Below are 16,181 nucleotides of genomic sequence, written 5' to 3' on the forward strand. Positions count from 1 at the left end.
TGTCTATGAATAAAAGCAATGGACAGGTTTTATGTTTTTTTAATTAGGATCTTACAGTGTCACACCAAGACAAAGCACAAAACCGTCACATTTTTTTACATTGTCATTGCAAAACCCAGCAAAAACACAAGCGCAGTTAGTAGAACTCCTTAAAAGCAGATTTTTTTTCCTGGTTGCATCTCAGCACCCTGTTTTTGTGGTTTTCACTGGAGAGCTGTGTTCTTATTCATCGTGGCATGATGACAAAATTCTCACTTTTTTAATGGAAGGAAATTTGGACTGTATGTATTCATCCTACAGATAAATTATTCCAGTCTTCCTCTAAAGCAGTGAAATGATTTCAAGGCAGATCTTTTCAACAAAATATTAAGGCTACCCTATGCAGAAATCTGTTCTGAAGCAATAGCACGAACTGTCATGCCAAACCCTGATCCATGGTGCTGTTCACATACTCCATTTATACTGAGGTTAATATTTGGGAGTCTTGAAGGGTTGCCTTGCACGGAGAGCAGGAAAGAAAGAAAAAGGAGACTGGTTCTCATGCCATGTCTGATCTTGTCTTACAGTATTTCTCATGAAGTTGAGGTGGTCAAAAATAAAAGTATCCCCCATTTTGTTTGTATTAAAATTGTGAGAAGAAGTTAGAATCAAAAGGCATGCAACAGCTGATGTCAGGCAGGTCATGTTTCCTGCTTTAGATTTGTGTTACTGTCTGTAGCTCAGTTTAAGGTCAACCAGAAGGCAGCAAGACTGTTTTTGTTGTGCCTTGGAAAAAATCCACAGAGTCAGGGTATGCAGCCTGAAGCCAAAATCAGATTTTATTCATGCTGGTTATATAAATTACAGATATTACCAAGCTATATACAGAATTGCTCTTCTTTTTTATTTTCTACATGATGCTTGCTGAACTTACATGCAGCTTGCTTTGAATCACTCCGTGTAATGGATAGAGATGTGCCTGTTTCTTTGAAATTCACTTCCATGTATCACAAAAATATCTCATACTTTGTTTCCGCTCGCTCACTTTCAACTAACCTAAATAGCATGGGTGAAAGGAGAAATGAAAGTAAAATCTATGTCTTACTGATCCAAGGAGGTTCTGTTTTCATCACAGAAGTCTCATTTATACCTGCTTGAGAAAGCTGTAAGGTGCAAATGTTCAAGGGTTTGTGTTTTAAGAGCTTTGCATGCATTAACCATGTGTGGGCAAAGCTTGCATTTTGATTGAGCCTGCATTTGTGAAATACAGTGGTCTTGGCGTTGCCTGTTTATTATTCTATTAACCGAGGTTTTAGGGATAATACTGGGGGAAATAAAACCAAAACAACAAAACCAAACAACCCAAACTCAGCAGTAAACACGTCTGAAAGAAAAAAAAAAAAGAGGGCAATTTACTGTTTTTACAAAAACTAGTTGTCCTGCTTGTCAAGTGAGTCTGTGACATGTAATATCCTGTCACGCAGCACAAGTTTCCAGGTGGTCAGCAAATGCTGCAGCCCTTCAGTAAATGTTTTTTAAAACTGCTTCCCTGTTGCCATTAGTTAACATCCAAACTGTGTCAGATTGGGGTTTTTTATTTGTAGACTTTCTGACAGTACTTGCTGGGGTATCTGAGTGCCTCTTGCCCAAACAGATTTACTTCTGCAACTATTTTGTGAGAGGGGAAGTTTTACTAACTCTCTCTTCCAGTGGAGAAATGGAGACAGCCTTTTTAACACCGCAAGTTTTATGTCTGCTTCCTTTCTGGAACTCCCTTCTCTCCCCAGCCTCACCTACCTGTCTTCCACAACTTCTGCTGTGGTGTCAGATAAAAATCTATGCTGATGGCAATTCATCTTTGGAGAAAAGCAATCCCCAGATACCTCTGCAATATTCCAAGTCAGGGGAACAAGAAGCTTTGCTTTGAAATAGTATTTGAATCAGTGGTGTGTAAGATTATGAATAAGCAGGAAGTATTTAACATCATAAATCCTAATTGCTCCAAACACATTGTCTTTAGTTATCTTTATATGCTGTCTTCAAAAGCAAAACATTTTGTTCTTATGCTCTCATATTTACAGCAATTCTATGGAAATTAGTTAAATTAGCAAGTAAAATTTATGTCTGCTGGGACCCCACTGAAGTCAAATGATGCCCAAGCTAGAAAGGATTTGGTCTTTTTTCAGTGACAACAGCATATCTGACTTGCAAAAGGCTGTTTGAATCCCTAGGGAGAAAATTCCTTGTTTATGTGTTGTTGAAAGAGGCCTAAGAATAATGTAATGGTTTCCAGAAAAGCTGACTTTCGAGGTGACAGAAAAAAAATTTATGTCTTCTTTAACCCATCCAATGTTCACACAATTACTGATTTTTCCAATATGTGCACTTCAGTCAGTTGAGTAAGGAGAACTCAGCTAGAAGGAGAAAAAGGAAAATATTAGCCTCATGGCACTCACAGCTGTTCATTCAAAAGATAATGCAGATGAAAGCTTCTCTGGCTCAAGGTAACTGCAGAGTCACTTTGAAAATGTCATACAAACTGATAAGGATCTGAAAATCCTGTTTCTAGTTGTTTATAAAATAGAGGGATGCTCTTTATAAGACACTGTGTAGGAAATTGTTGCAGTAAGAATAAGCATGGTATTTATTTTTTGTATGAGCTTTGTGGTTCTTGAAGCCTGTGGTTATTATAGCAGGATTCTTCCTGGAGTCTTGTTCTTTTGATGGGTAAGGGAAGCTGGATTGGGGGGGAATAGAAGGGAATTCAGCAAGACTGCAGAAAGTATATCTTGCTAAGACTGAGTTACTCAGTTTTAGGATATTTTGTCCTGCTACAGATTTCACTCTTGTTTTCTGTATCTCACATAATGCTTTTTTATTGGCATTTCATGGTGACAAAATATTGCTTTCATAGTGCAGATTATCTGCTTGCTATACTCAGCCAGCACTTCAGCAGGGTAGACTGTTGTGTGAATTTGATAAAGAAAAAACCTCCGTATTTTCCTCATTTCCATTTAGCAAGGTAAATTGAATGGAAAAGGGGCGGAAGGAATTGTTTAAAAATCTTCTAAAACTATTTTTCTCATGCAATTTCCAGCAGAACTTTCTATTAAGAGCCTACAGAAATATCACTTACGATCTAGCAGCACTGAGCCACTCATCTTGGTACCTTAAAAATTGTATTTAACACTTGCAGTTTGCTGTGTTGAATGTAAAAACATTCTTTTTGTCGGGTTATGACCTTAAACGATGGCCATGGTCACAGCTAATTCTGAAGCTCTGAATAGAGCTGGTCTGAGATTTATTGAGCTTGCAAAAAGAAACCAAAAATGTTTGGAGGCTGATGTTAACTGAAAGTGAATCCAACTGTTCTTTACTCTGACGAAAGTTCAGGAAAGCAAATGCGTATATTGTTCGTAAGTGCAGTTGGGGAGGTCAGAACCATTTCCACATGTTATAAACCAAAATAGAAAGGAGTGGGGACATGTCCTGGATTGGGTGGGGTAGGTTTTAATGCAGAATTTTAATTCAGGCTGGATATTTCGTTTTCAGCTAAAGAACTAGTTTGTCACAAGTGCTATAGGAGAAAAATGTGAAGAATAAAAAAAAGATATTCTTGAGTGGATTTTCAGGTTGCTGTATTAAAGAACTCATCCACTTGTATATAAAGTTTAACTGTACTTCTAATTACTGACAATCAGGATTCTGGTTTAGTTTTGTTCTGTTTGTGGGTAAGGAGAAGTGTTTACAGAGAGGCGTTTGAAGGGGAGTTGGCAGGCTTTTAAATACATGACCATTTTAAGATCATAAATCATTGAACATACACAAAGTTAAGAGCTAGTGTTAAAAAAGAAGATTTTCTTCTAAAGCTGCTAGAGCCAAACCACTGCTGTTTGTTGAGAAAAGTCTGCTGGACAAATTCCCACCTGGCTATGTATCATTGTTCTAAGGACTCTGAGCCATGATGATTCAGAACATCATTTCTAGTCAATAGGGAAAGAGGAATTTTTAAAAACAATATGATGTTTGTAGAGTATTTTCCTAACCTTTCTATATACTAAGCTAACATTACTTTTCTTTGCTGAAAGTGTTTTAGTTGACTTTTAATTTTGCACTTTGAAACCCCATGTAAAATCTGCAGTGTGAAAAAGTTGCGCAAGTTTGCTGAATTGGAAATTATCATATTCCTTGGGCAGCTCCCCGAGCAAGTCCAGGCTTTTGTGCTGTCCAGAGAATTAGTATAGGCGGCATGTATTTGTCAGTGTAAAGCCTTCATTTGTGCAAGAACTCTGGGATCTTTGTGTTCTGGCATTCATGATTCATTGCCCAGCATGTCAGGCAATTCCAGTGCTTTCAATATGCTTGCAGTATCCTGCAGCATTTAGAATAGGAAATATCTGCACCATTGTTTCAGAATGTAATGCAGCAAGTGATGAAAGAGCTCTGATTCACAGTTGTACAAGCAGCCTTTCATTAACCAGCATCTGTGCTGTATCCTGTTTGCTTAATATTTATTTATGAATGGGAAAGTTCACAACTTACAGCACTTTCAATGGCTGTGGGACTCAGGTGTTCTCTCAGCACAGCATAAACGCTTGGAGACATTGGAAGAAGATCTGATGGAGAATGTGGTTCTGTAGAGTCATTTAAGCTAAAAAGAGTAAAAAAAAAAAAGCAAAAATAATCCAAGAAAAAACTTGAATCCCCCTCTATGCACATCAGTGGACTATGATGAACATTTTTTAGGTTTATTAACCCTGTACTCAGGCTTGCTGCTGGCCCTGTAAGCTCATGCAACAACCTGATATACGCTTAAAAATGTAGGAGATTGAGTCAGGTATGTCCTCTTTCCTTGCTCCTAACATCAGTTGCTGGGAAAAGAAAAGGAGTCAGTGAAAGAAAAGTGCAGAGGAGAACATATGTGGCCCGAAGTTTAGAGTCCGACTAGCTGAGGGCGAAAGGCCGACGCCCCTCTGCAATTCCTGGCCAGCACCCTTCGGCGTCTGATGGCCTCGGGCTGTGCTGGCTGCGGACTGGCGTACACCGCTGGTATAGGAGAGGAACGGAGCTGACCATTTCCCGGGGGTTAAACATCGGTTTATTGAAGGTGATGCCGGATCCAAACACTGGGAAACCAACCGGGAAAAAGTTTTTTTCATAGGGGGGTGAAAACAGGATTATAAAGGAGGGGGGGTGGGTACAGGCGGAGCCAATCGGGAAAGGTGAAGGGGGTGAACTTCACAGAACTGACACTCCATGGAGACCAATAATCAAAAGGTAAAGGAGGTGTCCTGGGACCCCAGCCAACCACCATCTCCAGAGAGGAGAAGGTTCTCGAAACCTGGGAGGAGGAAGGGAGTGATTGACTGGACAGGGAGGAAACAACTTTCACTTATAAGGGAAACCAGGGGAGGAGCAATTACATATCGGCAACTATGAATAGCGGTTACTATAGCAACTTAGCTGACAGGCTAGCACTGGCGGGAAAAACTGGGGGAACGAACCCATTTTACACATAATAGGGGAGAACAATACATAAATTGGGGGAATAACACAAGAAACTTAACAACACACTACCACAGAAAAGTAGATCAGAGTACCATAAAATCTGCAATTTTTACAAATGGTTTGCCCCATTAATGGAAAAAGCACAGGTGAAGTCCTTTACTTCCCTTTCTTGTCTTTAGCAGTCCTTGCAAAACTATTTCCCAATAGTTTGGGGAAAGGAGGCAGGGGAAACTCAGAAATAGGATGTAAATTAAATAAAAATAACTGGTAAAGTGTAACACACCTGTGAGGATACTTACATTTTGGAGACTGGGATAAATACAGAAGGAACATAACCTTTCCCTCCTCCATCTGAGGGCTTTGAGACTAGAATAAAGAGTAGAGAAATTAAATATTGTCTAGTCATTGTATTATCTATTTGAAATAGATTATTTGCTTGAAGTGCTGCGGGCAACAATAAATTGTAAAGTCCTGCATAAATAAGTAGCCATGAAAGTGAGAGGAATTTCTGAGATTAGTCCTTGAGTTCAGATCTTAGTCACAGAATTGCCTGTGCTCCCCTGATATGAAACACAATATGATAGTGCAACTGATGAAAGAGATTTCCTTAGGCCTTGAAAAAAAATATACAATTCTTTAAGTTTGGTACTCTGAGCCTGCAGATTTCAGTTCTGCAAATGTTTGGAGCTCTGCCTCTACAGATACAGCTTCAGCAATGTGTCGTGAATTCCAATTCTTTTGCACAAAATTAAGCATATATGTAAGATTTCAGATGATTGGAGCATTAGGCAAAGTCCACAGAGTTAAAATGAAGAGGGAGAAAAGTACTGTAGCCTCCAAATATTTTTGAGTTGTGTAGGAATTTGAGTTCAAATGGAATTGTAACCTTTGAAACTGAAAGTCTAGAAGAATGTGTTTTATCTATTAAAAAAATAAGGCTTTGAGGGCTTTCTTTAAGTGAGAATTAATTTTATCTAAAAATGAGCTGACTTGTAACTTGGACATAAAAGAACGTGGGCCTGAACATATTTGGAACCATCCTTGTTTAGCCTTTTTGCATTTTCCAGTGCAGTTGCCAGGGGCTTTTGTCTGCCATAATAACTTGGTAATTGTGCAGTATATTGGGAAAAGGTGGTGCAGATAAGCAGCCTTTGTTTTAGGGTTTCATTGTTCCATGAAATGAAACAAAATCGGGTTTCCAAGTTTTTTGGGAAATAGTGAGTTTTCTTGAAATGCAAGAGCCAGCACGCTACAGTGTAACACAATAAGCAGGATGACTTTTCAGTTTCCTCTCTGTTAAACACCCAAGCACTGAATTTTGTGATTCATCAGTCAGAGAAAAAAAATCCCATTTCTTAGCTTCTTTTAAATATTGTCATCACCTCTACTTTAACCTCTAAGACCAGGGATGTATTTGCAAAACGAAGCTGTCTAAATGACAGACACATGTTTAAACAGTTCTCATGAAGATGACTATTACAGGAGGCATCTTAATCTGTTCTCAGTGCTCAAACTGCCTCTTGACTTTGCAGCTGCTGTGCAGGAAGGGTAAATAGAGAAGTGGAGCCTAACCTTCGTTTGGCTGACAGCTGTAGTGTTTGCCAAAGGCTTTATCTTTGGGGATATCTGGGTACAGGTACTTGAGGGGGTTTTCAGGAACGTTGTCTGCCATGATAACTTTGTAGTCGCGCAGTATATCGGCAAACGGCAGGGCAGATAAGCGACCTTTGTTGTAGGGCTCCACCGAATGAAATGTTACATCTCCTGCAAAAACACAAAGGAAACACAACCTGCAGATGAGCAACTGCAGCTGGAACACGTTTTTGCATTTCTTTTGAGGTTACACTTGTAGAGGCTTTACCTGTTCTTAGCTACATTAGTATCTTTCAATGTTTAATTTCTGCATGTTTGGAAACAAATCTAAAGCCTGCAGTTAGCAGGTGCACCTCACAGAGAGTTTTGTTAATATAAAGGGCTCAGAGGTAGAATGTCAGAGTTTTGGTTTGTGTTTGAGAAATTATGATACTTGTATCTTGTCCAAAACCATACTATGACATGATACATGTGAATTTTACTTTCAAACCAAACCAAACCAAACTCAACTCCTGTATTGCAGGTCTATTGTAGAGTTTGGGTTAGTTTTGATTTAGTTGTTGGCTTGGTTTTTTCTTTAATTTTAATTATACTTACCATTTTCTAGCTGATCCACCCAAGTAAAGGTAATTCCACCCAGATTGCTCTCACTAAACCTTAATAAGAATGTTCCTGGTGTCTTGTCTTTCAGCAGAATTCGTTCCTTTTCTTTGCTTACAAATCCCATTATGTACCTGAGGTATAACAGGAAATCATGGGTTTACTTTTGGAAAAAAAATACAGACTTGGATCTGTGCAATGTGTAGAATCATAGAAGGGCCTGGGTTGGAAGGGACCTTAAAGTTCAGCTTGTTCCAAACCCCCTGCAGTGGACAGGGACATCTTTCACCAGACCAGGTTGCTCAGAACTATCCAGCCTGGCCTTGGGCTGGCCAGACTTTATACAGATGTTCAAAACCTGGTTACAAAGCTTTATAAGGCTTGGGAATTATGACCAAAACTTTGTGTGATTACACATGGAATATGGCATTGAGCTCAAAATACTAATAAGCCTGGTGAAATTTATCCCAGTACTTGATTGCACAGACAGAACTGAAGAATAGATCTAAACCTGCATTTCTAAGAGTTCCCATGTTGCTTCCCTTTGACAGCAATTTCCAAAAGTTATGAATGGGAGAAGGGAGACAGAAGTGTTAAACTCATTGCAAATACTCCTCTGCATGGCTAAAACTGAGATGAGTAAAGGACAGAGAAAATGTGGACAGAGATCAATAGACAGCAGTTCCCTTGTTGCTCACCCATCAATCCAAAGGGGAAGAATGTGTTTTTTAATCAAGTCCAAGATTGCTTCGAGCCAAACCCAAAAGGTAAAAGACTTCCCAGGCAAATGTTCCTAACAGTTAAAAAACAACCACAAAACACAATCAAAACCAACACACCCGAGAGGAGAATCATGAGAGTGATGTTACCCAACGTTCACATGACAGTTTCTTCTCAGTTTCTTAAGAATAAGCTACTTTTCTCAAGTGAGAATCACAATTTGAGCTGTGGTTTTGAGTAACATCTCTCTTTCAACCTGACATAAAACCAACTGATTTTTAAGATATGCATTGGAAGCACCTCATTTTTCAAGGAGAATAAAAATCACATCTGTGGTTTCTTCCTAGTTATAAGTTTATATTTTGAGTGAAAAGAAGATGAGAAAGTTGAAATTCCTTCTCAGGTTCTGCACATGTTTAAATAATGTAGTTAATATGAATTAAAGGAGCTTACCCTTCTTTATCAATACATTCTCTCTTCCTCATCAAAGTTATTGCATATACTGACTGTCTTGGAATAATTTAGCTCAAAACTAAACACATGAAAAATCTTACTTATGTTTTATGAAAGATGTATTGCATGCTTTGGTAAGACTTTCAGTTGATTCTATACAGAAATATATAAGGCACACTCTAATGGCAGTTTCTGATATCTGTAGGAATATAACTAAGTAGATCCCCAATCCCAAGCTTTATGCTTCTGAAAGCGTTTTCTTCCTAGTTAAATTTTTACAAGGGATGTGATTATGCTGAGCTGAAAGTCCCGCATATGGCAAGTGGGAATCTTATCAGCAGCATCAGAGAAACAAAGATAGGCATGGCTGTGGGTGTTATGAGAAATAAGAGTTTAGTGTTATTTTTGGCACAGTACCTTGCAGAACTTTGCCCAGGATAGTTGATAATCATTGTAACTGACTTGCTGTCCTGAAAGAGGAAAAAAACCCAAAAACCCCAAATGGGGCATGTATTATTCTGAAGCTATGAAATAGATATTGCTTGATATCTGTATAGTTGGGCAGGGGGTGAGGGGAGAAGTACAATCCATCCAGACTTGGGGAGGGAGAGAGAGGGGCATGCTAAGGGACTGCAGATCTGTTTTCCTGTGTTCTTTTGAAGCAAGGGATAATAGTTTTGGAAATATTTGCCTAAAGTAGCCTGTGACTCGGTTTTTGCAACACTACGTGCTCAGTTTCAGTTTTTAGCCTAAATGTTACTTCTCAGCTTTCCCCAGGGCCTTTCCCTTCTGGGACACCCTTGGGTCTCAGAGTACTCAGTAGTTCATCTTGCTGAGGTTGCAGGGCCTCTTTGCTGTGCTGACACCAGTGAAGCATCTCTGGTGAGGCCCCAGAAATGAACAGACCCACAAGGATAGGTACTTAAAATGAAAAAACCCCAAACCAAATCTCATAAGCAAGCAAAAATACTTCCTTTTCATTTCAGATGTATGAGATAATTGTTAAGGAGGCAAAATAACATCACAGTTCAGTGTGACTTTGATGCCCTCTTCCTTCAGTTGAGCAGCCTGGAAGTTCGAAAGTTGAATTACTTTGTGATAAGAATAAGCTGATGCCTGCTTTTCTTCAAAGAAAAAAATGTCATTGTGACATTTTTGACATCAGCTCTGGAAATGGAGGTCATGCCTTGCTGGTTTTGGCTGGGGTGGAGTTCATTTTCTTCACAGCAGCCAGTGTGTTTTGGATTTGTGCTGGAAACAGTGTTGGTAATACAGGGATGGTTTAGCTCTTTCTGAGCAGGGCTTACACACAGTGAAAGTCTTTTCTGCCTCTCAACCCTCCCATGAGCAAAGGGGCTGGGAGTGCTGGAAGCTGGGAGAGGACACAGCTAGGACAGCTGATCCTAACTGGCCAAAAGGACATTTTGCACCATATGGTGACATGCTCAGCATGTAAACTTAGGGGTAAGGAGGAGGAAGGAGGGGATGTTTGGGGTGATGGCATCTGTCTTCCCAAGTAACTCCTTTGTGTGATGAATCCAGCCCGGATTTCCAGGCTGAACACTTGCCTGCAGATGGGAGGTAGTGAATGAATTCCTTGTTTGCCTTGTGTGCACGTGTGGCTTTTGCTTTATGTGCTAAACTGTCTTTAGCTTGACCCATGAGCTTTCTCACTTTGCCCTTTTCTCGCTAACCCTTCAATTCTCTCCCCATCTCACTCTGGGGGAGTGTAGGGCTGTGTGGGGCTTAGTTGCCAGCTGGTGCTAAACCACAAGGTGTACTTAAAGCCCCTACCTGTAACTACCAAATGTAAGAACCCCAAAGCAAATAAAATTTCTACACACTTACCTGTAAGTTTCTCTGCCAGCATGTTGAGCTGTTCAGAATTGAGTCCACGACCAACATATGATGAGAATTGCCAGCTCAGGACTTCTAAGAGCTGGCTCAAAGTGGCAGCAGGGGGGTTGTTGAAGAAAGACAAATTCTGCAAAAGAATGAATGCTTTGTTTACATAGCAACCATGAAATACCTATCAGGCTGTAAGAGAGGCTGCAAGTGCTTGAGCAGCATCTGGAAGTGTTGAAAGTGAGCTCTGTGTGTGGGGAAGCACTGGGGCAAATGTGTGGGCCCTCCCACCTGCAGGCACCCAGCAAGGTCCAGTGGGGTGCCTGAGCAGGGTTGTAGGGTGAGACTCCTAGAGAGAACTCAAGTCCCTGTGTGCATCTTGGATGTTAAAATGCCTTGCTATGCCTCTGGTAGTGTCCTGTGTAAAGGCAGTGACAATATGCTTCCATCCTGTCCAAAAAAAATCTAGATATTACCATTGTATTTTAATGTTTAGTGCATGGAAACTTTAAACCATTACATACTGATATGGTGACGTGCTGTTGAATCATTTGCCTTATCTTAGTTTTTTCAGTTGTGGGGTTTTTTTTTTATTCTACACACAATGGACATACTGAGGACTGTGCAAAAACTCTTTGGAGTATCACAGAGTGATAATGCAGTCCAGCCTGTGGGTCAGCTGGCCTGCCACCATGGCAGACTGTCTGCCCCTTTCCCTGCTCTGAGCATCTGTGTGCCTGCACTAATCCCCAGCTGAAAGCCTGAGAGCCACTGACAGCCCTGTTCCACAGCCTGCAAATACAGTAACAGCGGCTGAATCTAAAATATGTGCTGAGACAGCTGGAGCCTTAGAAAGAATGATTCTGCCTCTGCTCAGGGTTAGAGCCACTAGAAGTTGCTCTTAACATTTATAATCTTCTCCACAGAAAGCACAAGTTGCCATAAAATCCATGGGGGAAAGCAGAATTTAAGTACATTACAGATTCACCTATGTGCCTGCTTTCCTGGTCTGGAGTTGTACTGATAGAATTATTTTCTAACAGGTCTAGTTTTAGTCAGCTACATCCAAGAAAGATAAACTAAATCTAGTGAAGTCATAGAAGTTGTGGAGAAGGCCTGTCACCTTTCCTTAGTTTAAGAACTACTACTTTAGGCTGCAAAAAGAAAAGCTAAGAGTACATGTGGTTTTTATAGCTGGGCAGGGAAAGAAAGATAAAGAGAACAACAATAAAGTGTGATGTTGATAACTGTGTACGTGACAAAAATGAGGTCAGTTCAAAAGGGAAATACATTTTTTTTTACACTTAATGTAAATAATACAAATGTGAAATTGCACTAATAATAACACAAATGTGAAAATGCAGAAAGCCAGTATTTGCATACTGAGGACCTACCTGAGGGTCATTGGTTGACAGGTTGTACCAAATAATGGAGGCCCATGCGTTGGGCAGTTGGCTGACGTTGGAAATCATCACCACAGGCAAAGAGCTGGTCTGGTGGAGAGAATGAATGCCCTGTGTAAATGCTACTGAGGAAAGTATTAGTGCTGTGCTTTGGGTTTTTAGCCTCTCATTCTTCCCAAAGCACAGGCTTCTTTTCCAGAAGCTCTGGAAATCTTGTGTCAGCTTGTGGTTACTGCTGGGGGCCTCACTGAGGGCAGGCAGACCTGTGGGGTGGCCCAGCACAGTTGTACTTCTATAAACTGCTGGAAAATGCCTTTTTCTCCTGCCCCAGGTAATCTGTCCCAAATACTCACTTCCAAATTTATGGTCAATCCATACAGGCAGACCTGTGTCTCAAAGCTGATGGAGTGCAGTTCCTCTGTCACCATGTGAGGCCCCTGAGGGAATAACCAGGTTATAAAGTTGGGAGTGCACAGCTGGCATTTAACACTGATCCAGCTGCTGAGGTTACACTTGGAAAAAAAACCTCATATCAAATATATAAGCAGAACAGGAAACGAAGTGAAGGAAACAATTTGTTCAACTCTGGCATTAAATTAGTCCAGAAGTCTGGTAATTTTTCTGATGAATCTAAAAGAACCCCTTAATATTGTTCTAGACTTTTATCTTTTTCTGAAATGGTACTTTTAAACACAATTTGCACACAAGAAGTTAACAGATAATTTTGTGTGTCCAATAAAGGTTGTCTCCAACTTTCCTTTTCCTAAAGTTTCCTGACTGATTGACAATTGGACTTCAAACAGAGATGTTCAACTTCAAGGAGAAACAAACCAGAAACAAAGCAAATAGGCACAGCTTTAATGACAAATGGGCCTTCATCCAGGTTTGCTGTGGGTTCTAGTTGAAGGACTAGAGGCCTAAATCATTAATCCGAAGTAAATCTGGTATTAAAACCCCATGCTTTTCTTGGATGAAAACCACTAAAATCTGTTTGTCATTGTTGATTAAAGTTTGTAGTATTAGCGTTTGTTTTGATTACAAAGCAGCATAGCTCTGCAAAGATCCAAATCTCTGCCCCTTAGGAAACAGATTTCTTGAAATACATTTCCATCCCTGGAACTCAAAGTATAAAAATATATTTGTTCTTTTCCAGTTTTCTTTGTTGTTGGTCTTTTCCCTCCCCATCATGCATTTGTTTTGTCAGACTTTTCTTTTAAAAAAGAAATAAAAAATTGCAAATCAAAATGCTTTCCCATGATGAAATATCCACCTGTACTTCTGACACAAAGTTGATAAGGATTGGTGAAACAACCCTTCTTCCCCCATTATGATTTTGCAGAAGCAGATTTTTCTCATGGAAAAATCATCTAGGCAAAAAGATACATCTGCATGAAAGAACAAATCTAAAATAGAAAACTTCCACTTTTTTCTTAATGAGGCCAGTTATATTTAACTACACTTTTAGCATACTGAACGTCCTATAACAAACCAAGTTTTGAAAGCATTATAGTTGCTGTTAACAAAGAAAATCCCAACTCTTGTTCTGCTAATAACCACTTTCACAGACTGACTTGGCCAAGGAGAGGCTCTGGTTGAGGAAATCAGCAGTGAACCAGGTCACAGCTCAGATGTCCTAATTCTCCACAGCCCTATGATAGCTTTATATAGTTTTAAAGGCACAATGTGTAGAAATGGGAAGAAAATGCTGCTAAAACTTGCCAACATTTCTTAACCTACATTTTTGCATTTGCTTGTTGTGGTGTCAGTGATTTTGTAAGCAGCCAAGTAACTGGGAGGTGAGCCTTGAGTTTCAGTCTTGCTAATTGGGTGCTGAGTTGTTCTGTTCAGAAATGTGTGTGAAAGGGGCACACGAATCTTCTGCTTTAGGCTTTGCTCAAATTCCTCATGCTCATCACACCTTCTGCTTTGTACTTAAAGAATACGGCAAATAACTCTTGTGCTTGTATAAATACAGCTATTTGGGCTGTAATGTGAATGATTTTATTTTTATATATATTTTTAAAATATGTTTTTTAACAAGCTTACTCAGCTATGCTGGATTTAGTGCTGTCATGCCATACACAAAATCACCACGAGAGGGGAACCTACGACCAGGCTGGGACAAGTGCAAGCAAATTAAGCACATTTTTGATCCTGGCTGAGGCAGCAAACCCCTTTGTTACAAAGATGATGACACCCTGACTTTAGCTCTGAACCTGACCAGCAGAACATATATTTAAAGAACCTTTCCTGTAGGAAACAATTATTTCAACAACAGAAAAAAAAACTTTAAAAGCTTATTTGGTTTTGCTTTTTTTCCTTTTTTTCAAAGTCCAAATGACCAGAAAGGTAACCTTTGAGTGGAATGCACTCATTTGAATTATTAATCTCTACCTTCTATTGTAACTTCTTCAATATACAGACTTCAGGCACGCAATTACAATTTGAGTAATTCCAAAGAGTTCTCATCGTACTTATACTTACATAATTATTGGATCCTGTACTTAGTATATATTTCAAAATATAACAACTCTTTGACTTGAATAAAATCAAATCTGAAATACTTGTGAGAGAATGCAAAAACAACATGCAAAATAAATGCACAAACCTCATTTCCTTTGCTTCCAGCACTTGTTTTCATTTCTTTGGGTTGCTGTATAAAGCAAAGCAATATTTGTGTCAGAGATACTATACACAGAAGTACATATAAAGAACATAATTTATAACCAGGATGTTCTTAGTTATAATAAGATTTTATTTGCAATATGCAAATGAAGTGTAATGAAGACTCTGACACTGCACATTGAAAATTCTATTCAGTGAGGGGTCTTTTGATGTTTTTAAAGAATTTTTAGGAAACTAAGTTAATGCAACAAAGCATTAATTAGGGTGCTTGCCAAGTGTATCCCACAAAACCAAAAAAAAAGCTAAAACCATCGATCTCAATCTCCTTTTCAAAACTACACTGATGCACTGCATCTGTGGTTAAGCCCCAAAATTACCACAGGCAAGAGTTAGTCAGAGAGCAGGACTCACTGGGCTCTCAGAGAAGTTACACAAGCACTGCTCTAGTCTCTCACGAGGCTTTATCACAGGCATTAATTTCCGATAGATTTCAAGCATTTAATTCTATCTCCCCTAGAAAACTGTGGTGTGGTTTAAGGTTTTTTGTTTGTTTGTTCTGTGTGCTGGGTTTTTCTGCTTGGTTTGTTTTTTTTATTTTTTTGCTGTTGTTGGTTTGGTGTTTGAGGTTTTTTTTAACCAAACTCAGTTTCTGTGAAGCTTTTTAATTCAGCAGGATTACTCTTTCCTTTTCTGGTGGTAATTAGGATTTGCTTTCTCATTTCTGTGAAATTCTTATTTTAGAGAATGGATGAGGTATAGAATGGCATAAAGAGATTCTAGGAGTAATCTTCTTGTAAGAAGAGAGAGAAAATGAGTGTGGCCTTGACAGTAATACAGTTCTCCCTCCAGAGTTTCTAAAGAATCTTTTATTTCTCTACTCACAACAGTACACAAAAAAAGTACTGTTTTTTACAATAGTAAAAAAGTGTCAAACCTACCAAATGTCGAAATTCTACTGACAAGCTCCCATTTGCAGACTCATCCATGTTCATGGCTTTCACATGTGTTCCACACAGAACAAATCTACGGTTACTGCACAGAACATGACAGTTATGGACTCAAATACCAGTGTATTGGAAAAAATTAATAAATATGGTATTTTATTGTCTTACCTTACAGTTGAAACATTCCTGAAAGAGAAGAGGGGTGGGGAAGAGGAAAGGGGTTGTGAATCAGTAAATGTGTAAAATGGAACTTTTACTGAGAAGCATATCTGAGATGGTAGATTTTGCCTGCTCAAAGTTGGTTTGTATTGACCCTACAGCTACAGTTTTTAAACTGAAGAATTGAAATTCATACTGTCCACTTGGACTTTTGCATCTGGCCATATGTAGGTAGTGTATTTTATTTTGCTATTTATTAAAGTATATGGCTTCTGAGAAAAACAGCCCTGGCTTCTCTCTTGCTCCCTCCTCACCGGGTGTATTTCCCTCCTCTTGTGGGCCCACATCTATG

The 16,181-nt window shown here is 39.3% G+C and overlaps 1 protein-coding gene across 1 annotated transcript in view; it reads right to left on the reverse strand.

The window, feature by feature from the left end:
* Positions 1-58: 58 nt before the first annotated feature.
* STAT4 (signal transducer and activator of transcription 4) overlaps positions 59-16,181 on the reverse strand; it is a 41,878-nt gene continuing 25,755 nt past the window's right edge. The window contains exons 12-24 of the mRNA XM_005492767.4: positions 15,839-15,856; positions 15,665-15,758; positions 14,710-14,754; positions 12,455-12,538; positions 12,093-12,191; positions 10,702-10,837; positions 9,271-9,323; positions 8,379-8,473; positions 7,678-7,814; positions 7,060-7,251; positions 5,787-5,853; positions 4,522-4,630; positions 59-2,393 (exon numbers count right to left, since the gene is read on the reverse strand). Coding sequence (XP_005492824.1) covers positions 2,367-2,393; positions 4,522-4,630; positions 5,787-5,853; positions 7,060-7,251; positions 7,678-7,814; positions 8,379-8,473; positions 9,271-9,323; positions 10,702-10,837; positions 12,093-12,191; positions 12,455-12,538; positions 14,710-14,754; positions 15,665-15,758; positions 15,839-15,856 — 1,156 coding nt within the window. The 3' untranslated portion in view covers positions 59-2,366. The remainder of the gene's footprint in view (positions 2,394-4,521; positions 4,631-5,786; positions 5,854-7,059; positions 7,252-7,677; positions 7,815-8,378; positions 8,474-9,270; positions 9,324-10,701; positions 10,838-12,092; positions 12,192-12,454; positions 12,539-14,709; positions 14,755-15,664; positions 15,759-15,838; positions 15,857-16,181) is intronic.

The sequence above is a fragment of the Zonotrichia albicollis genome, chromosome 10 (genome assembly GCF_047830755.1).
Source record: "Zonotrichia albicollis isolate bZonAlb1 chromosome 10, bZonAlb1.hap1, whole genome shotgun sequence".
Lineage (NCBI taxonomy): Eukaryota > Metazoa > Chordata > Aves > Passeriformes > Passerellidae > Zonotrichia > Zonotrichia albicollis.